The sequence below is a fragment of the Harpia harpyja genome, chromosome 7 (genome assembly GCF_026419915.1).
Source record: "Harpia harpyja isolate bHarHar1 chromosome 7, bHarHar1 primary haplotype, whole genome shotgun sequence".
NCBI lineage: Eukaryota > Metazoa > Chordata > Aves > Accipitriformes > Accipitridae > Harpia > Harpia harpyja.
Genome location: NC_068946.1, coordinates 25,014,522 through 25,035,624, shown reverse-complemented (window position 1 = coordinate 25,035,624; position 21,103 = coordinate 25,014,522). Strand labels below are relative to the sequence as shown.

The 21,103-nt window shown below is 39.9% G+C and overlaps 1 protein-coding gene across 12 annotated transcripts in view; it reads left to right on the top strand.

Moving 5' to 3' along the window:
- The window catches only part of ANKRD44 (ankyrin repeat domain 44), a 144,483-nt gene that overhangs the window by 80,789 nt on the left and 42,591 nt on the right, over nucleotides 1-21,103 (top strand). For 9 of the 12 annotated variants that reach the window (XM_052791788.1, XM_052791780.1, XM_052791785.1 and 6 more), the window contains exons 5-12: nucleotides 2,970-3,170; nucleotides 4,756-4,843; nucleotides 7,136-7,278; nucleotides 8,674-8,886; nucleotides 10,348-10,426; nucleotides 13,547-13,661; nucleotides 17,252-17,334; nucleotides 18,631-18,748. In XM_052791788.1, the coding sequence (XP_052647748.1) occupies nucleotides 2,970-3,170; nucleotides 4,756-4,843; nucleotides 7,136-7,278; nucleotides 8,674-8,886; nucleotides 10,348-10,426; nucleotides 13,547-13,661; nucleotides 17,252-17,334; nucleotides 18,631-18,748 (1,040 nt within the window). The remainder of the gene's footprint in view (nucleotides 1-2,969; nucleotides 3,171-4,755; nucleotides 4,844-7,135; nucleotides 7,279-8,673; nucleotides 8,887-10,347; nucleotides 10,427-13,546; nucleotides 13,662-17,251; nucleotides 17,335-18,630; nucleotides 18,749-21,103) is intronic. The other 3 variants (XM_052791789.1, XM_052791784.1, XM_052791783.1) reach the window with 1 other exon arrangement.

Here is a 21,103-nt window from a genome sequence, read left to right as displayed (position 1 = left end):
TCAAGTGCACCATTATTCTTGGCTTTCCATTTTGGACCTCCCTGTATACTTTTATCCTCCTAATACTTAGTTAACAGTGAGCCCAACTGCAGACTGAATTGGCTGCTGGGGATGAGGGGAGGGGTTGTAAAAGAGACAGAGGGTGGCTGTCTTCCAGAGACTGATGGACTCAAATCACCTCCGTAACAGTCCCAGTGCTTGCCAAGCCTGGAGGCAGGAATCCTGGGCTCGCTTCTGAACTTGGGCATTGTTTGGCTGCTGGCTGAGCTTCCCAGCTGCTGGCATCCGCTGAAACCCTCTGAAAGGAATATCTGATAGAGTATGAATGCTGTAATGAGGCAAAATACAAAAAGCCATGTTGGAAAACAAAGGTCAGGCTTAAACCTTAAAAAACAGCCTCAATCTTTCTGATGTGGGAATTGCAGTGTGCTTGGTTTCTTTTTTAGGATGCGTCAGAGTACATGATTTTTATTGTCAGTGACAGTCCTAACAGAAAATGTATGTCTTTCTGTGGGTTTGTGCCTCATCTTTAACTCTTTGTTAGCTGAAGGCCAATTGCACAATGAGAAACCGTCTGCATTGTGCCAGCAGTTCTGGTACCTCAAAGTGAGTACCCAGGTGCAGTAGTGAGGCAGCAGGGGAAGGCACCAGCCTTTGATGCCTTTTCATGGTCTGCTCTATATTTTATAAACACACATAGCTTTCTTCCCCTGGTCTTTTTTCTTTGTTGTTTATATGATAATTGCTACTTTTGGTAATACTTTTGAAACAAGATTCAGCATTTTGAGGTTCTTTCAGTGCTGCTTTTACTTTATTACACAAGCTAACAAATGGGCAGCTTCAGTATAATAGGACGAAACTGATAGTGATGGTAGTAGATAGCAGTAGATGAATTCATCGTTCACATTGATAGTAGGAGGTGAATTCATGGTCCAGAAGTTGACCAGTAGGATTCAGTGTGGTTTTTGAAGTTTCTGTGAGCACAGTTGCTTTTAGAATGATCACCTACAAGTTTTAAGTTTTACTATCAATCTTTTACTATGAAGCTTTCACAGGATTCAGAAGCTGTCTCCTTGTACCCTTTTATAGATTGATTAAAAGCATGAACACATTTTTGCTTAAGTCTTAATGATTTTTCAAGTGGGCTTTAGGGATTTAAGTGTTTATTTACAAATCAAGACCCTCACACGTGTCTGTGCAGGATTGTTAATGGGTGTATCAGCTTTCAGCCTTATACAGTTTGAAAAAGTAAAGAGATTTCACTATGATAACTTGGGATAGCTAGAGACACTGAATACAGAGGCTTACACCATAGCTGTGGACTGCATGTATGTGTAGAAAACTATGTTAATAAAAAGGGATAGCTCATGCTCTCAAAAGCAATAAAATTAAAACTTCTCCATAAGGATTTTAACATTTTGATCCCAAATCTGATAGAGCAGCAGATTTGCAGATGTAAACAAAAATGTGTAAATGTTTTTTTAAAAAGTCTAAATATTTTTAGCTTAGACTTTTCAGTCCTTACTATTTACTTCTAAAAATTCTCCCTTAACTTTTTCTTTCCTTCATTAAGAGTCAAAGTGCATGAATTTTCCTGCTGACTTCATGTCCCAGCTGGGTAGGTCTCCAGTGAATTACATTTAAATTACTTTTAAAACAGTAGGCCTGTAATTTAAAAAACAAAATCCTGTTGAGACATCAACAGTGGTATATCATTGTTGGTGCTGTAAGAGATGCAATGTCACTAACTGAACAAATCTGTCAGAGGACAGTTTGTGAGATGGCTGTAGAAAATGAAATTGCTGAGATCGGTTGAGGACAAAGAACTAAAACTCCTAGTAATGGATGTACTGTTGATACAGACTGCAGGCACTCTTCTGGGCCATTCTAGATACAAAAGTGCTATTTAAACACACTGTATGTGTTTGATATTCATTAATAAAATTTTGGCTGGGCTTACCAGAAAACTTCAGTTATGCAAAAAGAATAAGGTACTATGTAGGACTAGGGCTCTCCGTCCCAATTACCAGCTGTGAGTTGTAATTAGCAGACAAGGCTACTTGAATGCTGCTGTGTCCCAGTGGCTCCTTTGTATTTTGTTTGTTTGTGGGGAAAAAAGGAAGAAGAAACAAAATGTAATTTTGTGAGATACTTGTTTTTTTCATCTGACTTGCTTAATGGCAGATGCATGAGTAGAAGCAGAAAAGAACTGATTGTGAATTCTCCAGCGAGACAGTCTCTCAAGAGAGAACAGTATATTTTCTCACTGGGAAATATTCACTTTTAAGCAACAAAATTAACTTTAAAAGATGTTGTTTGGTCTTAGGTTGACAGAATGGATGTTGCAGTGAAGACCCTTGGCCTATGCTTAGCCCTCAGGGAGGGAAGGAATGCTAATTTTAACTTGGGGACACCAGCATCAACCCTTGCCCATGATTCTCATGTTTTTGCAAAGCTAAAATTTTGTTTTCATGTATTCTGTTTTATTTTCTCCTTTTTCCTGTTTATAAATAAGACTTACATTAATTTGCCATGATTTTACTGTCCAAAATGATGTGCTTTTCATTTTGTAAATAATTTCTGTAACTGTGAGCTCAAATAAGCACATTCATTTCCTCAATGAGAGCACAGTTATGATGACTGGGGTACTGAGGGTTAATCAACTGAACAGGTTGGGCTCTCTGCATAGGCAGCTTTGTACATTCTAAAACCAAATTGGGAAATTTTGACTGTGAGGGCACTGCTCTAAATGACAGCAAAGGTGATGTGTACTCTAGCATTTGAATCAACAATACCATTTCCCTAGCCTGGGAGGTTATTTTGATAAAAGTTGTTCTCTTTCCCTCCTCCTGGCCATGTCTGATATGCATAAGTAATATACATAGGTAATATGATCGAGCTGTCAAAAAGGTGGGCCATGTATTTATTCAAACTGCTTGGTTATGGATATATCTGTGTTGCTGTTGCAGGAAGCAGTGCAAGTATTGATTAAGCACTCGGCCGATGTCAATGCTCGGGACAAGAACTGGCAGACACCATTGCACGTGGCGGCTGCAAACAAGGCAGTGAAGTGTGCGGAAGTCATCATCCCCATGCTGAGCAGTGTCAATGTCTCTGACCGAGGCGGGCGGACAGCATTGCACCATGCAGCACTGAATGGCCACATTGAGGTGAGTTACTTAAGAGCGTAATTGATCATTCGTTTATTTATTTATTTTCCCACTTCAAACAGTTGACCTGCTGTGGCTGGGTCTAGACTGAGGTCGATATCCCTGACCCCCATGATTCCTATCATTTGGCTGCTTTCCAAACTGTGCGACAGGTTTCCTACCTGCAGAAACGAGACATTGGCTGGAAAGTACCTGTGCAGAGCCAGCATGCGAGGTGTGCGTGCAGACTTTGAGAGCTGGCTGTGCCACCAGCTCCGGCAACTCAAGTGTGTCCTTGGCTCTTTTGAGCTTGACTGCCTGTGAAAATAAGAGTGGCAGAATGGAAAGAAGGGAAAACTTGTGTATTCATTTCACACTGAAGAAATGTTCAGCTGTGTGAGATCCAGTCTGTCTGCTTTTCTAATTCTAATTTTTTCTTATTCTAATTTTCTTCTAGAAAATGTGCTTCTGGTTTTTCTACTTATCTTATACAAGCAAACCCTTCTAGTCTAATTACCATTTCTATATGAAAAAAAGCGTACTTTTGTAAATAAACCCCCCCGTAAAGGGTTTTGCTAGCATCTTTAGATCCGGGTGCAAGCATCCTCATTTGCCCGTTCCACACCTGAAGATCTAGATATGGAATAAAAGCTCTTAGACTGGAACAGTAGGCTTCTGTTAACAAAAGTTGATCAGTTATACTGTAATTAAAAGAAGGAAAAGGAATGGAAATTCTTGTGAAGTGATGATGATGTTTGGCCTTTAAAATACTGCACTGTAGGAAAGAGATAGTAATGCTTGAGTCTAACCGTCATAGTCTAAAGCTTCTGAGCTTTTGGATGGAGTATATCAGAAATGTTAACTGAATATATGCTGTTACTAGCTGGTGTCTGTGGCAAAGCAGTGTTATGAGAGGAAGACAATCATCCAGTCTGTAATTTATGATTTTAGAATGTTTTGCTGAAAAAGACAGTTGTTGAATGTGTTTTCCATTCAGTTTCCTTTCTTTTTTCCCTGATTTTTCTTATGTTTAATAGTGGATGATTGGCGATGGGGAAGGCAGCTTTTCACTTCTTAGCCATGCTGTCTAAAAGGCCAGCATCATATGCGAAGCAGCCTGGTGCCTGTCTGCATAGCCATGGGCACAGAGGAATTTAGTAAAAATCGCCATGGCGTGGCAAGAAATAGACACTCCTTGTTGAAATATCAAGCAGATTTTAGGGTTTGTTACTTCACGGTCTGGAGGAATCTTGTCCCAATCCACAAGAAAACCCCTTAAATTGGTCTTAACAGTAACAACTAAGAGCAATGTTTCTCTTCCAGGCCTGTTTCTCTTCTAGGTTTTTTGCCAAGCTGAATTTGAAGCACACTGGAGTAGCAGCACCCTGCGTGCTCTCAGCCCCCTCTGTGGACACAGAACTTGTCCTGGTTACTTGCAGCCATCACCACATTAATGCACGCAGCTTTGAACAGTATTTGTGTAATTCACAAATTTATCATTCAAAAGCAGGATTTTGTGATCCCAACTTTATTGCCAGAGTGATTTGTTATAAACTGTCGAGTGTGTGATCTACAGAGTTGGTTTACCTGCTGTTGTTACTTCTAGATGGTGAACTTGCTCTTAGCCAAGGGGGCAAACATCAATGCTTTTGACAAAAAGGACAGAAGAGCCCTTCACTGGGCAGCATACATGGGTAAGGCTTGGGCTGTTGCTCCTTCTTTTTAATTTCCTATTCACAAACTAACAGCATGTTTTAAAATGGACAAGAGCAGACCTGGCCATGGAAAGTGAGCGTTGTATTTACCCTGAGGAGGCAAGGGTTCAGCTGATCTAAATACACACTGTCCATTTACAGTTTTGCAGCTGGTGAGAACTTGGCTGTGATTTCCTTTTTAACACAGTTAATTGCGGGCTTTGTGTGTTGCTTTTTTCATTTTGGTCTTTTTTTTCTGACTCTTAATTCCAGCCTGAAGTATATTTGAGCTTGAAAAAATACAGGTTATATTTTTTTCAGTTTTTGCTAAAAACTACTTTATATAAAATGCAGATAAATATGATCATAAATTTTGCTGTTTATCTATGTTTGTAAGTAGCTAAGTTATGATATTGTTAGGAAGTGGTTCCTAGGCTTTCTTCCTGTTAGGAGCAAATTGTCATCTTTTATTCTAGAGTGGACAAGAGCAACCGATTTGTCTATTCAGAACATTAGTGGTGTTACCAAATATTGCTTAATTAAATCAATTGACCTTATCATTCCTTTCAAGTTAAAGGAAAATTTTTTATAGTGAGGCATTATAATTTAAAAATGCTAGAACAAGATTGCCTGTGATAGTGGTCAGACTTGTTCAAGAGCTTTTGTTGGCCAAGCAGTATATTCCAGATTATAATTTGTGAGGTGGTGTGTGCCCTCGGCCAGGAACTCTTCCATCTGACCTGTCAAAATCATGATTTTAATCCTGGCACTTTTGGAAATGAGATAATAGGAGATTTCAAACTGTGAGAAAAGCATGTTGTGGGTGTTTTTGATGTACACAGACAGATGGAAAAACTCTTGCCAACAAATGTGATTTGGCTTTTGAGCTAGCGAGCTTTGAACTCCACGCTACAGAGGTGAAAGACTTTTTACATTGTGCTGTGCAATTCCACATCTCTTTTGCTCTTAATTTGTTTCAGAAAATCATGATGTACTTTTCAAAATATTTAGATAACATTTAAGGCCTAAATTAGCAATGGGTTTTAGGAGTCTGTAGTGTAATTTGGAGAGAATTTAGATAATGAGACCTGAGCATCTCATCCTGTAAACCCTCATGTAGTTTCTTGAGTGCTTAAATATCTTTGGGCACTTTGGACTTTGTCCATAAAGTTTCCGAGGTCCTGCACATGACCAGAGCTGCCTCTGTCATGAAAGTGCTGTACAATTCAGATGGTGCACGGCTTTATGTGGTGTTTGACATAATAAATTTTTAGTTCTAAGACAGCTCTGCTTCAACATGAAGCAATAAGGACCATTCCTCAGTTAGCCTTGATTTAATTTTGGTGGTTAGGGCACTATCTGGGAAGGCAGGCCAGTTGGTTTGAGACCTTCAGGGAGAGGAGGAAACAGAAGATACAGGTGGGTTATAAGTTGCATTTTGAGATGCTCTGTTCTTCCCCTGTATTCTGTTGGGAGATCCTAATTCGGGGGTAGGCATTTGACTCCTGAAGACAGATGTCCCATTGATCTGACAGTCAGCTCTCAATCTGTGTGACTGTTGAGGCTATTGCAACTATTTTAGTTTGCGGACTAAGTATGTGTGTATAGACTATGAGTTCAGATTCAAACATTTTTAGACCTGTATTCAGGATTTTTTGCACAGTTTTGTGTTAATGATACAGTTTTGGAGAGTCAAAAACCTGATCCAAAGATCAGTGGCTTCAGTAGAAAATCTTGTGTTTGTATTGGTAGGCTTTGGATCAAATTTGCACTTGAAATTTAGTTTTCTGTGTCCTCAGTGGTGCTAGAAAAGAGGATACCTTCATTTTATCATTTATTAGAAGTTTTTTTTGTATTGCTAACAAAAACCAACAAGTGATAGCAGTTGTGTTTGCAGATGACATCAGCAGGATCAGCTGTTTTGGGAGACTTGTATTGTCATGCTCCTGTGCTCACTGTTCTTTCTGTAACAGGGAGAGTAAAACAAAAACTGTTATTTTTAGAGAAATAAATGGGAAAGAGGTGTGGTTTTGTTCTTTTAATGACTGGAAGACTAATTTAGTAAAGAGAAATTTGACACATCTGGTGAAGGTGACTGCGTGAATTTCTTGACAAGGCCTGGAGCTGGGATTAAGAACACTTATAAAAATGCTGTTTTTTCCCTTGTAAAACTGTGGGAGCATTGTGAAACAGCAGTGAAAGGGGAAGTGTATTAGCAAGAAAGCAGTAATTTGGGAGAAGTGATGCTGTAGGATGGTATACTCATTGATTACTATCTTTCATCTTTTGAAGGTCACCTGGAAGTTGTTGCCTTACTGATTAATCATGGTGCAGAAGTGACTTGTAAAGACAAGAAGGGTTACACCCCACTTCATGCAGCTGCATCCAATGGGCAGATTAACATTGTGAAACACCTCCTTAACCTGGGGGTAGAGGTATGTGATAACGTGCACTTTGTGGCTTCCATGTTTCTCCATATTTGAAGATATTCTTTTCTTCTTTCTTACGGATGCTGCTACAGACATTGGAAGAGCTTCTAAAGAAAATAGTTCTCATTTTCTGGACCACCTTGTGCTTCATGTGGTTTATTGGTTCAAGAGCCAGGAAACATTCTGGAATAAAAAATGTCTGATATGGACAGTAAATTCCAGGCCACCTTGCTGAAGAAATCAGAAAATATATGCTGTTCCTGCAGAGGAAGATGGAATAATGACATTTTCCTTGGCTCAGCATTCCCTTTGATATGATGAGAGGTTCTTCTCAACATAGATGCTGCATACTTTACTAAGCAGTAGCTCAGGCGGTTTAAGTTTAGGGACCTGTATTTCCTCTGTAGCTGATGGAGGGAAGGAGAAGGATTATTTTCACTCTGGAAAAGAACTTTTTTTCAGGGCACAGACTTCTCTTAGTATAATATTGTCAACTCAGTGGTTCAAAGCAGCAGTGAGATGATCCGAAGAGCCTGCACTGGTAAATCAGAGATGTCAAATAAAGCCATGGCATTTGCCATTGCATTTTCAGCTGACTTGACCTGCCAAAAAAAAGTCAGAAGTCCATGTTCACAGGCTGTTGACTGTGAAGTTGAAGGGGAATAGGTGTTTCCTGTTATTAGCAGTACTATGCTGATAACTACCTTTAACTTCCACATTCTCCACCACTGGGGTTATGATCTTTGAGATGCCTGTATTTCGTGGAAGGGTATTCATGTCATCCCTGAGTCTTTTGTACAATCTGTCTTGTCCTATTTTACAGAACAGCAGTTGAATACTAAGCTGGTCATCAAGAATTAACGTAATCTTAATTATATCTTTATAATACTGAGCTACTGAAAGTGGTTTCTTACTCAAATGTAAATGGCAGTGCAGTTTAACCTTCCCTTCAGACACCTTCACTCCCTTCACAAAAGAAATCTGTGGAAAGAGCTCTTAAGCCTGATTCTGTTCATAAAAATTCAATAGTCAGTGTTTTAATTTTTTCTAAATAAAGATTGTGAGCTTTTTATTTATTCTACTTGCCCACTTATATGTAAAAGCTTTCCAGTTTGTTAGGACTTTTGTCATCATCATCATCATATAGTCCTGCTATCAGCTTTAAGCTTCATACTGGCTTTTAGAAGTGCCCAGTAAGATAAAAAGTTATTAATAGTAAAGGTAAAGCATTCCAAATTAAGCTTTCTGTGAGTATATTTTTGTCGATGAAATCTGCTGGTGAGAAATATGCCCTATGACAGTTCAAGCCTCCAGCTATTTCCATTTGCAGTATGTGATGCATTATGTAAAATGGTAAGCTGATGCCTGTAATTTTAACTATGTCTCCTTGTCTCATTTTAGATTGATGAAATGAACATCTATGGAAATACTGCACTTCACATTGCCTGTTACAATGGTCAGGATTCTGTTGTTAATGAGCTGATTGACTATGGTGCTAATGTAAATCAGCCTAATAATAATGGATTCACTCCCTTGCATTTTGCTGCTGCCTCCACTCATGGAGCACTGTGTCTTGAACTACTAGTGAATAATGGGGCAGATGTTAACATTCAGGTAAAACTTGCATTGCAGCTCTTCAGTTTTACTTTATCCTATTTTGCATACCTCAGGAGACTGGAAACTATAATAATGAGTACAGCATGGCTTTAAATACTTGATGGAAGTAGAGTGATGCTGAGAATGTTGACCATTAAACTGTTTGGATGAGATTACTTCCCAGCAGAGGAGCTCTCAGTGCCTTGATAAATATAATGACAGCTTTAAACTCTAGGCCAGCCACTCTCCTGAAGGCATGAATCACTAGTAAAATACAGTCCCAGGAGCTCTGTCAAAATGTTATCTCAGGGAGTGGTGGTAAGTCAAGGAACTATTCCTTTCTGGTGTTTTCCTTCCCCCTACAATATGGATTTAATTAAACCGGATTCTAAAAAGTTCCTGTTGACTTTCCCAGGGAATTAAGAACTGAAGGTTGTTTGTTTACCTGTTTTAGAGCCTGAGTGTATGAAGTGTGATTCTATTTAGGATATCTGAATGCTCTTGAGATACAGCTGATTCATCTTGATGAAGCTGAAAGGGACTTGCTGTTACCCAACAGAGGGCACTGGTATGGGTACCAGAAGACTTGAGATCTCTGAGTTCATATAAGATTTTGACTGCTTTACTTTAAACTCTGTGTGTTTCAGTTTCCCATCTGTAAAACTGGTCTCCTAGCATTTAACACCTCTGGCAAGTCCCTTGAGATCAGTGAATAGTCAGTGCACTATTTAAACTCACAATTATTAAAATGAAATTGGCGATTGTGCTTGCCAATGAATGCAAAACCCCATGCCAGTAAACATGAAGTGATGTGAGTAGTGAGGCTGGTACCCTTCCCTTGTTATTTTCTCAGCTCCTTGGCTTCCCCAATTTCAGTTTCTTTCTCTAGAACCCAAAGCATTGATCTCTACTCATTGTACCTTCCTTTCATATGCCTTCCCTGTTTTCTAATTGTCTTTTGTAGGCATCCTATTTTTGATTGCATGGGGATTTATTAACCAAAACTTTTTAATATAGTGGCTTTTATTCTGGGATGTATCTATAAAATGCAGATTGATAAACAGAGTATAGTTCTTGAATCTCTCAGAGACAGCTCCTACTTAGCTTTATGGTTCCTTTGCTTTTCTTTATTCCCCACGCTGCAAGGGAAAATAATGACTGAATGGCAAATGTTACTTAAAAATAATATTCAAGAATAATATGTCATATATCTGTAGGTTTCTAGCAGGTATTGTATACAGCCAGGCTGTAAGGACAGGCTCCACTCCAGCCCATTTCCTACTCATTGCCGAGGAACCGTTTTACTTGTATGCTTATACCTTCTGCATTTACTATAAGTATATATTCAGTCCTATAGACTTTTGAAGCCAGTGGAGATTTTATCTGAAAAATAGCTGTAGGATGTTGAGCTGAGAAACTTCAAATTGTTACCACTGCTTTACATGCTAAATGGTTGTTTTTATGTTTTGTTTCTGTTAGAGTAAGGATGGGAAGAGCCCGCTACACATGACAGCTGTCCATGGGAGGTTCACACGGTCGCAGACCCTCATTCAGAATGGTGAGTTTCTGTGCCTGTTTAATGACTCTCCAAAAGATTAGGCATTTCCAAGGTTGCAATTTTTAGTTGTTCTGACCCAAAGAGTGCCAAAGGACTGCTCTGAGAGCTGCTTAGCTCTCCATCAACTTCTGGCTTTGAGCTGCACTGACAACTCTCATTCCAACATGTCATCACAAGTTGAGATTTTGGTTGTTTAACAAAATCCCATATTCCTCCAGCTGATGGTGGTCCAGCTGATCTGTTGTTATTTTTAACCTGAAAACAAGAGTTCAAAGCTGCATTTAGGTCTTTTTTCTGCTCAGAAGCAGGCATAACTTTCTTTCTCAAATTATTTAAAAACTAAAAGAAGAAAAAGTTTCCAGTCATCCTCCTTTGGGAGCCCTGGTGTTCTTAGAGCTCAGACCGTTTTCTCTACCCTCCACTCAGCAGCTGTACTTCTCTCACCTCCCTTAGCTCCACCCCTCGCCACTGTCTTCATTAAGTGTTGAATAAATGCTCAGGAGGGCGGACCAGCGCCACCCTGTTTGTTCTGGCATAGCCAGGATTCCTAATTATCACTCATTTATCAGGTATCTCTTGTTCAACAATACTACAGCGTATAACAAATATTACTGTTGGAGATCTGGCAGATGCCTGTTTCCGATTGACAGAGGTTGCTATTACTGATTGTTTACTTATGCTTCCCAGCTTTGGCCATTATACCAGACAGGATGATCTGGGGTTTGTTGGTTGGTTGGGTTTTTTGTTTGTTTTCCAAAATCCCAAACTTGGCACTTAAGTGTGAGAAGTTGAAGGTGGCTGAACAGTTACGCTGTAAATGTAATGATACATTTACACAAGACTGTATTTTAAAACGGAGGTCTTCACTACATCATGCTTCTTTCAGGTCATCATGCAAATTGTTGTCATATCTCTCCTTGGATAAATAAAATAGTAATAATAAAATGAGTTTGGGCAAACTGTAAGAAACTGGGCCTTCATGCAATTTTTAGTTGTTTAGTCAAATATGCTCTCTGACTTACAGCTGTTGCTTGCTCTCTGTTGGATTTGTCTGTGAAAGGACTGGCAGTTCTTCATCTGTCCTTCATGCCTCTCTACTCTTCTTCAAGTTACTTGGGTTTCGCTTCTTTCTTTCTTTCTTTGCTGCCCCTCTAATTTTAGTGTTGTACACAGATCTGATTGCAAGTGACTTTATGCCTTGTTGCTGTGGGATATTGTGGAAGACAGAAATGTCAATGATTTAAAGAAATGGAGTTTCATTCTGCAGTACTTAATGAGTTGGCCAAAGATGTCTCAATTTCTGGCTGCTACCTCTAGCGACTTGTAGAGGAAGAATGGATTACCTTAAAATTGCAAATGTGATACCTATCATTAAAAATGGGGAATGAACAAACTGTTTGTAAACAGTTAGGGAGGAGTGGGTAATATCTGGCATAGATTTCTCAAGAGTAAAAGATGCTGAAGCATCATAATTCTCTTTAGGCTTTGTGAACACAGCACAGTCCCCTGACTTTTCTGTGGGCAGGTAATGTTCGTGGAGACCTCCGCTGGTGGAGGCTCCACCCCAGGGAACCTGTTCCAGCATTTCACTGATCTTTATTTACCATTAGAAAATGCTGTACAGTGCTTTGCTAGAACTTTCCTTGTTGCAGTTATGGCCTGTTATCTCCTGTGAATAGTGGACATGCAGTAAATACTACCATATCCTGATGTTAGCAAGACTTTTTACATGCTTTCATAAAGTATTCTCACAGCAAACTAGTGGAGTATTAAAAATATTACAGTGTTGGTACATAACTAGTTGAAAAACTACACTTGGAGATTAGTAATAAATGGATTGTTGTTGAAATGGAAGGTGTAGCGAGGGCGTTTTCAGTTTCCCTCCTGGGTCTGGAACTACCCACTATTTTCATTAACAACTTGGATAGTGGAATAGAAAATGTGCTTTTAACATTTGGAGAAAACATGAAGTTGGGAGAGACTGTTAGTTTGGCAGAAGGTGGAGAAATGGAAATGGAAATGGAAAATGATCCTGTAAAAGGATAATGCAAGTGAAGCAAAGGGAAGATCACACACACAGGCAGGAGTATCAGCTGGACAAGTTCAGAACAGCAACAGCCAGGTGGGTGGTGGTTCCTCAAGAAAGGTTCTGGGGCTTGTAGAGGATCAGAAGCTTGTTGACCACAATTCAACAGTGTCATGGTGCTTAAAAAAAAAAGATCAACAATGTACATGGTGCTGTACAATGTACAGGAGTGTATAGATAGGAGCGTAGCCAGCAGGCATGAAGTAATCCTTTTGCTCAGCTCAGTGTTGGGAGATGTCAGCTGTAATACTGTTTCTGCCTTTTGACATTTTACTTCCAGAAGGATGTGGGCCAGCTGGAGAGGACTGGGGGAAGGACGAGAATAGCTGGAGTGCAGCAAACCTGACTTAGAAGGAGAGACTGAAAAAATTACAGTTCCTTGGTCCAAAAAGAAAACAAGGGCTTGATAGCAATCTTTGCATGAGTCAAAAGCCGCAGCAGAGAAGAAAGAAATAATTTATTTTTCCTGCTTATGAAGATAAAACATGAGATGACAGGCTTAAATTGCAACAGGAAAAGTTCTACTTAAGCACTGTTTGGTTGTTGTTTGGTAAGACACAGAGAAGGCACACAACACGCTTGTTGTTTGCAGTATGTTCCTGCTGGCCTCTTGAATGAACTCTATTTAACATTAGTGCCTTACAGGTAAGGTTGAGTGGCAATGCCTTTATGAATAAGGGCATAGTTTCAGCAGTTTATTTTGTTAGGTTAATTCAAGGCATCCATTTGTACCTTTAGATGAGCTGCAGGTCTGTATCGTGTACTTTACCGTCGTATGTCATCCTGTTCACCTATTTCCCACCATTTTCCCCACCACTGCAGTTGGAGAGGGAGATGAAAATGCTGCTGCCAGACCACGTTAAGTACCAGTGGGTGACAGCTGACAGCTTGCTGTGTGCTGGTTCTTGGTCTCTCAAATTTAGTGCCTGTGGCTGGACTGCTTATGCTGTATTCGCTAGAGAGAAATAACGTTTGTGGTCACTGGTTCATGCTTAATCTTTCAGTGTTAAACTGTATGAAAATGTCTTTTGCAGGAGGGGAAATCGACTGTGTTGATAAGGATGGTAACACCCCTCTGCACGTGGCTGCAAGATACGGACATGAGCTTTTGATTAACACCCTCATAACCAGCGGAGCTGATACTGCCAAGTAGGTGGCTGAAGTGGAGCTGTTTCTAATGATCAAGTGTTGTGTCCGATGCCTGGAAACAGTTATTCCTCAGGTTCTGAAGTATATGAAGGTTAAAATGAATAAGCATAATTGTACTGTACTTCAGTGGGTGACATGGGGCTAAAATATGAACACTCGGGAAGTACGGAGGGGAAGGAAGCCCTGCTAAGTTCCTGTTGTGCCCAGTTACGCAGTTACAAGGAGTACAAGTACTGCTTCTTTTTCCTGAAGCATTGATGTGGCACAGTGGTATATAATGTACGTGAAGTACATATGTATCTAAAGTGCATCTTGATCACAGTTATTCCAGAAAGTCTGTAGCAATGAGTTTGTATAGGAAACGTAGTTGAAAAAAATTCGGATGCATTTCAAGGGAATTGTGTGCATATTCCTTAGTATCTAAATTAGCCTAATGTTTAGTGGTCTGTCATACATGGTGATTATTCTTTTGTCTTGTATCTTTTGGTATGACATAGGGTAATCAATAGAAATGCAGTATTGCAAAGTATTACTAAGTATTTCTGATCTCAATTTAACTAGAGCCTGTCTTGATGTTGCATGGTTTCTGATATTCAGGTGGCTGAAATAATAGGGCTGCTTTTATCTGATTTGTGAGTTTGGGAGTCTTTTTTGAATAGAAGGACAAAGAATTGAAATTAGACACATTTCTAAATGTTGTTAGTGCTTTCTGCTTCAATTCAATTTTTTCTTGTTTTTTTTTTCTCTTGCACAAATGTCAAGACTGCACCTACAATATGATAAGTATTGTCACCTCAAACATTGGCAACATGTTTATTTTTATTTTTGAGAGTACTTGAGTATTGGTTAGTTATGTTCAGGTTCTTATGGTCTGTCAAAAGAAAATAGCAAACCTGAAGGTAAACAAAGGGGTATAAGACCAGAGTAATGCAATACCATGAGGGATATCTGTACCAGGTGTTTAATAGCAGCATCTGATTTCATGAATGTAAGTTTTTGGCAATTACCTCAACATGTTTCCAAAATAGGTTTTAAAAGTCTTCTACCTAGAACCTACCATAGAAATCAGTGACTTCTCTTGACTTACCTAATTAGGAAAACCTGCTTTCAGATGCAAATGAGCTGGTTTTAATTTTGAAGATACTTGCAGCTCTCAGTATTTCATTTGTTTGCTTGACTATGTTTAAGAAAGTGGCACATTTGCCCATATTCCTTTATCAAGTACGACTGTCACCATGCAAACTTGGAAGGTGGAACAGATCTTCAATTGGCATGGATAATGAAATTTCACAGGCTTCAGCTAACGTCACTGGATTTTATTAACACAGCCAGCATGAAGATCTTCGTGTCTAAATAGATGCCTATTTTTCCTAGCTCTTTCTCCAGTACAGTAAGTCTTGGTCTGTCTCTTACCTTGAGGTTTAAAGGGAAAATGAGACGTAGTGGGATAGCCCACTCTTGGAATCAGGGTTATCCAGTTAGAAATTTCTATTTCACACTTGGGTGGCTGGAACATTGATCAAATAAAATACTTTTTCCAGCAGCAAAAATAAGTGAAATAAGAAGTTGACTCAGAGATACCAGGCAGATCCAAATGAGCTACTGTCTGTGCTAAACAAGGAGCATTGAAACACTGGAGATGGGCTTTCATATGTGCTGCATGTAAATAACTCTGGCTGAGCTCCCCAAACTGGCTTTGAAAAGAAAATTCTGCAGCCTTGTTAGCGACAACTGCAGACAGCTCAGTCAGTCTTTGAGGCGACTGCATTTAAAGGTGAAAGTGTGTCAGTGATGGGAGGAACCAGTGTGAACAGCGCTATAGAAGTGTGACAGTGGTTAGCAGATGTGCAGATAATATATTTCAATGGAAACCGGCCAAAACTTGCTGGGTGGAAATCTTGACCTGAAAGAAGAAAAATATTGCTTTAGATAACTAGGTGGAGGAGGAGATAGAGAGAAATGGGTGTAGGAAGAAGCATAGCAATACAGAATGTCCAATGTTAGCTTAAATAAACAAATCCACAGCTAAAAACTGCAACCTGTTTATACAGATGCAGCAGCTTGGTGGAGCTTGTGCTGTTTCCTTCAAAGGATAGGTTGTCAGATCATCTTTTAATAGATTTGCTCTAAGATGTAGATGCTGACACTAGCAAAATTAAAATTTGTACAGCACCACAAGTCACTCCTAAGTGTAGTGAAGCAGCGAGGAGGACACATTTAATGTCAAGACAGAGAAAGGATAGGCCTGTGGATTCTGGAAAGAATAAGTTTTTTAAAAACAAACCAAAAGTAGTTAAATACATATATGTATAAAATGTTGGAGAGAGCAAGATGTCTTTATAAACATCCACATTCATTTTTGTCTAAAGCTTCATAAGTATTTATGATTTATGGTGAGTCGTGCAGAAAGACAAGTTCCTTTGTCTTTGGGTCCATATCTGAGATCCTCTTCCATGAGGTGATCATACTCTCCCATCCACCAATTGTCTTGCAGAAATGAAGGGCAGATATGGATCTATCTGCTATTGTTCAAGAGTTTGTAATTTTTCAAAAATATATCTGCTGAAGCAGGCAGAAGATGATAATCTTGTCGAGATAGTTGGTTTCAGAGGCTCTATATTTATGTGCACTTGGAGGACTGCCAGTAGGACAGTATTTCTAGAATAACAAGATGCTTTTCACAAAACAGTGCTAAATGACAGAAGTCAAGATGTCCAAACCCAAAAGTCTTCTAGGACAGCAAACAGCGGCATGCTTAGGGACTGAACTGGGATGATTTACTGGTATTAATAAAAGCTGCTGAGTGCTCAGCGTGTTTAAAAACTACGTGGTTGCCTGATACAGATTTAGCCTAATGATAGGTGCCTACCCGTTTGATTGGGTTTTTTTACCCAGCATGTCTGCTGTGAGGAGTTTATAGTGTAATTGAAAAGAGGGTCATGTGTTAAAGGGGGGGAAAAATGAAAGGGAGTGTGAGGAGAGTAGCTGGAGCAAATAGGAAAATTAGGTGTTTAGTTCTTAGGATGTGGGAAGAAAACTGCAAGTGTCACGGCAGCCTAAAGGAAAGTGTGAAGAAGAGTCATCAGCTACCCCAGCTCCAGGGGAGAGAGAAAGGGAAGAAGGGGAGGCTTTGAAAATCTGCATGACAGTTATCTAAAGGATGTTAATGGCAGGAAAAATGGATTTCAGAAATAATATTGAGAAGATTTCAGCATTTACTTTTACCTCAGAATGACAGTTGCAGTATGTGTAGCTGATGCAGAAATTTGTGCATCCCACACCGGGAAATTGACCCAAGCAATATCTGCTCTCTCGCTTCCTTCCTCACCTTGGCTTTCACCTTGAATTTTTAGAAGCCTTCCTGCCACATTCTGTTCAAAGCGTAATGCCAAGACTTTGCTGTATCAGAATATTTTTAGCTCCTGAGAAGGCTGGTAAGGAAATACAGATAAAAATAACATGGCAGGAAGAATCTTCCTCGAAAAGGATAAAAAATGCTGCCTTTGTGGAAGGAGCTTTTGATGTGTTGTGTCTGTATGCAACCTCCTTTTCCCCATGACTCTGTGTAATGAGGCTGTTGTGCCTTTCAGGTGCGGGATCCACAACATGTTCCCTTTACACTTAGCAGCGCTGAATGCTCACTCAGACTGCTGCAGGAAATTGTTGTCGTCGGGTAAGTAAATCCTGCAGTGTCTGTGGAGCTCGAGTAGTGTGTGTCTCTGCTGCTTACAGCCCCTTTATACTCATTGCTGTGAATTGTTCAAATGAAAGACTTCCTGTGCTGCTGTGTTCGGCTGTGTGGTGTAGTGTACGGGAGCGTGTGAGGCTTTCCTAACAGCATGCTGGTATTTCCTGCATCCTGTATTGTTCATGCCCAAAGCTCTTTTCTCCTGGCAGGTTCAGAGAGTTTATATTAATACACCAGGAGGAGGGAGGAAATTTAGGACCCTTTCCCAAACTGTAGGAATGTGGGATGCTGTTTTGGTTTGGGTTTTTTTCCCTCAAAGGAATAATTCAGGAAATTATCTCCTTGGGGCCTGCATAGGCGCAGGTATTTACATCTCACTGATGATGATGTATTTTAGATGCAGCTGAAGTGTGTTTCTGAATCCAGACAGAGTAAAGGACTTAGGCTGGCCAAAGCTCTGTGGGCACGAGAGGGGAAACAAGTGAAAGTGTAGTGTCGAGAGAGCAGTCTCAGGACCCTCACCAGAGCCCAAAGCAGAAGCAGCAGGAGTTTGCTGATGCAGCCGTTTCAAAAGAGGCAGTAATCAGGTGCTAAATCCCAAATTCTTTTTTTCCAGGCAAGAGTTCCCATGAGTTAAAAAATCGTAAGGAGATTATATGCTTTTTGTAGAAAATTGCTTCATTACTTAACACGTAAAATCTCCTACAACTACTTTTTCCCCACTTGAGTCCTGTAGGATATAAAAACGTGTGAAAAATGGCAATTACATACCCGATTACATTAAACCTTGGCATGCTCTGGCCTTGACCACTAGATCAGGAAGGAAGAGAAAAAGCTCTGGGTGACCAGAGTTAATACTGCCAGGCTTATATCTGTGGCCTTGTGCATCTTGATGAATATCCCTGCGTGTTCCTGGAAGACTCTTTCCAACCTGAAAACCCCCACACAATAAAAATGGCTCCATTTCATGTTCAGGCTGACACTTTGGTTTTTCTTAATTTCTTCATGTTTTCTGTCTTCGTGTCCTGCTGTTGCAGTCCTCTTGACAAGTATCTGCTTCATAAATGCCTGTCACATGGTTTTAACTAGGGATGTGGCACAGAGCTGGATGCGGAAATAGATGGTCGTCGACTTTGCAGCTCTTTTTATAGAGCTGCCAAACTGGAGCAGCTGCTCGCCGTTCCCGTGACAACCTCTTTCTGACTGTAGTTGCTTGCGTTCTGTTTTTTTTCCAACTAACTGATTTTTCTGTCTCTGCAATGTTTCTTGTGGTTTAACTAGGACAAAAGTATAGCATAGTGTCCTTGTTTAGTAATGAGCACGTGCTGTCTGCAGGCTTTGAAATAGACACCCCTGATAGTTTTGGAAGAACGTGCCTCCACGCTGCCGCTGCAGGAGGGTGAGTAGCTGTGACTGTAGCTGTTGTAAGTTATTTTGTGGCTTTGTTGCAGATTTGGTGCCAGCCAACTTGACTGTGCCATCCACAGAGGAATTTATTGCGGTGCAAGGAAAGCAAAGCAGGCTGATGTCAAATTTGGGTCACTTGAGGCTGTCTTTTGCCACTGTCCTCGTGTAGGGGTTGCTTACAAACAAGTGATTTGAAGCATGGATTTCAGGCATAGGGTAAAACTCTTTCTTTTCACGTGCCTGTGAAGACTGCTTCAGCTTTAGAAGGGGCTACTGCATACTCACCCCAGTCTGTCTGTTGGCCACAATGGTCGCTGAGGGCCAGCAGTCAGCAGGAAATGATCAGTTCCTAGGGCAAAGCAAGTGAGGAGGAGAAGCTGTAGCTCCTGGGATGCTGCTGGCAGGGGAGTTATACCTGGCCTCCACCTTTGGACTGTGTCCTTGTCCGAAAATGCAACTACACAACAGTGCCCATCAGATTGCAACCCTGGAGTCCAAATGCAGCTCATCTCCCTCTTTCCCATTTTTCAGGTGCAAGTGTAAAAGTTTCTAAAAGAAAAACCAACAAACCAAACCAACAACAACCCCCCCCTCCTCCCCGAAAACAAACAAGCAACCCCCAACCTCCAAATTAGAAAGTCAAAAGACTGTCATTCTCTCAGGGTGATGCATTTCTGATAAGTGCTGGGAGGCCAGAAGTGGAAACAAATAAAAACTGAAATGTGTCAATTTAAGTTGTAAATGTAGCATCCAGTTAGCTTAAGTATTTCCAAATAATTGTCAGTGGAGTGCAGTGAAGTTAACCTAGCAAAAGGACAAAACATTTGGCAAACATTGAGTTTTGACTCTTCTGTTGAGTACTTTATGGCTCAGAAAACAGCTGAAAGGGAGCCTTGGCTAGAACCCAGCTTGGATTCTCTGTGCTTATAGCAAGCAGAAATGGTCATCCACAGCAAATACTTGGCAGTCTTTCTAGAAGTTGTTTTTTCTTCTCGGTGGACCAAAATGTATATCACAAAGTTTTTGTTATTACAAAAAACTAATAAAATTAATCCAAATACTGTTTTTATTATTCTTGTGGTATTACTCTTCTTGATACTTCTCTCACATTAATAGAGGAGGTATGACGGTTGCTTGGATGGAGATTATTATAGTATAGTTCAGATGCTACCTCTTCGATAAGGCTGCACCCCAAAAGAATAATAAAAACAACCTGGAAGTCCTAAAGAGGAGAGGCTTCATAAGAAGCACAAGTGGCTCATGAAAATAAACCATGTTTTTCCAGTGGTTTACTACAATTGTCATCACGAACAAGTGTTTTTATTTTTAGTACGTTGTGGTGAGTGTTCTGTAGCCATTTTATGCAACAGCAATTTAGAGCAGGGATGAATGTAATGTCAACATATTGCATCCAATCTTTTTTTTTCCTGGAGCTATACAAAAGGCATTTGGTTTTTTTTCCTGACACATGCCTGTTACTCCCATTACATTAAAGGGAGTTGCATGGGTACTAGGAAAAGAACATACTTCGAAGGCCTGCTCATCTTATTGTGAACCCAAATGATTTATTGCCCCTGTGAATGACAAGGAGTCTTGGAAAGTGCTGCATTTCTTTATGTCATTTTCTGGCTTGGAGTCATACATTTATTCGCTTGAGTTACAAAAGATGTGAGAATTTAGCTGTTTTATTTTCTATTAAAAATCACCTGGCTTTAAACAAGATGAAGCAGCTATGATGTGGTGAATTCTTTCAACAGATACAAAGCAATGGAGTGCAACTCATCCACTTATATAGATGTAATATTGATATGACAATCACTTTAACTAGCTATGACCCATATTCAACAAAGCACTTGGAGATGTGATTTGTCAACAGTAGTCAAGAAATCATATGAGAATAAACCTAAAAGTAACTCTTGTGATTAAATCTCACTAAGTAAACAGGATTTGAGCAAACTGCTTACTCTTGAATGCTTTGCTGAACGGGGGTGGATTTCGTTAAATGTCACCTCTTCATTATTATACTGGCATTTTATATGCTAGCAACAACTTACTTTTAAATTTCTCTTATAAAATACCAGTTTAGTGTGGGAAGCATTAGAGTACAGCTCCCATTGAAAATCTCCAAACACTGAATTCAGATCACATTTACTGTGCTCTCTTTGGAAAATTTTTTTTTCCTCTGCAGAAGTTTGAGGTTTTCAAGAAAAAAAGGAAATAGTTTTTTAAAGCTTTATTTTCTGTTTGATTGAATTTCATGTTGTATTTGGCTGTACCCTGTTTCTGCATGGGAAATAATACAAAAATAGTTAGAGTAACTTTTTCCTTTTGGGGGGCAGGGGGCAAC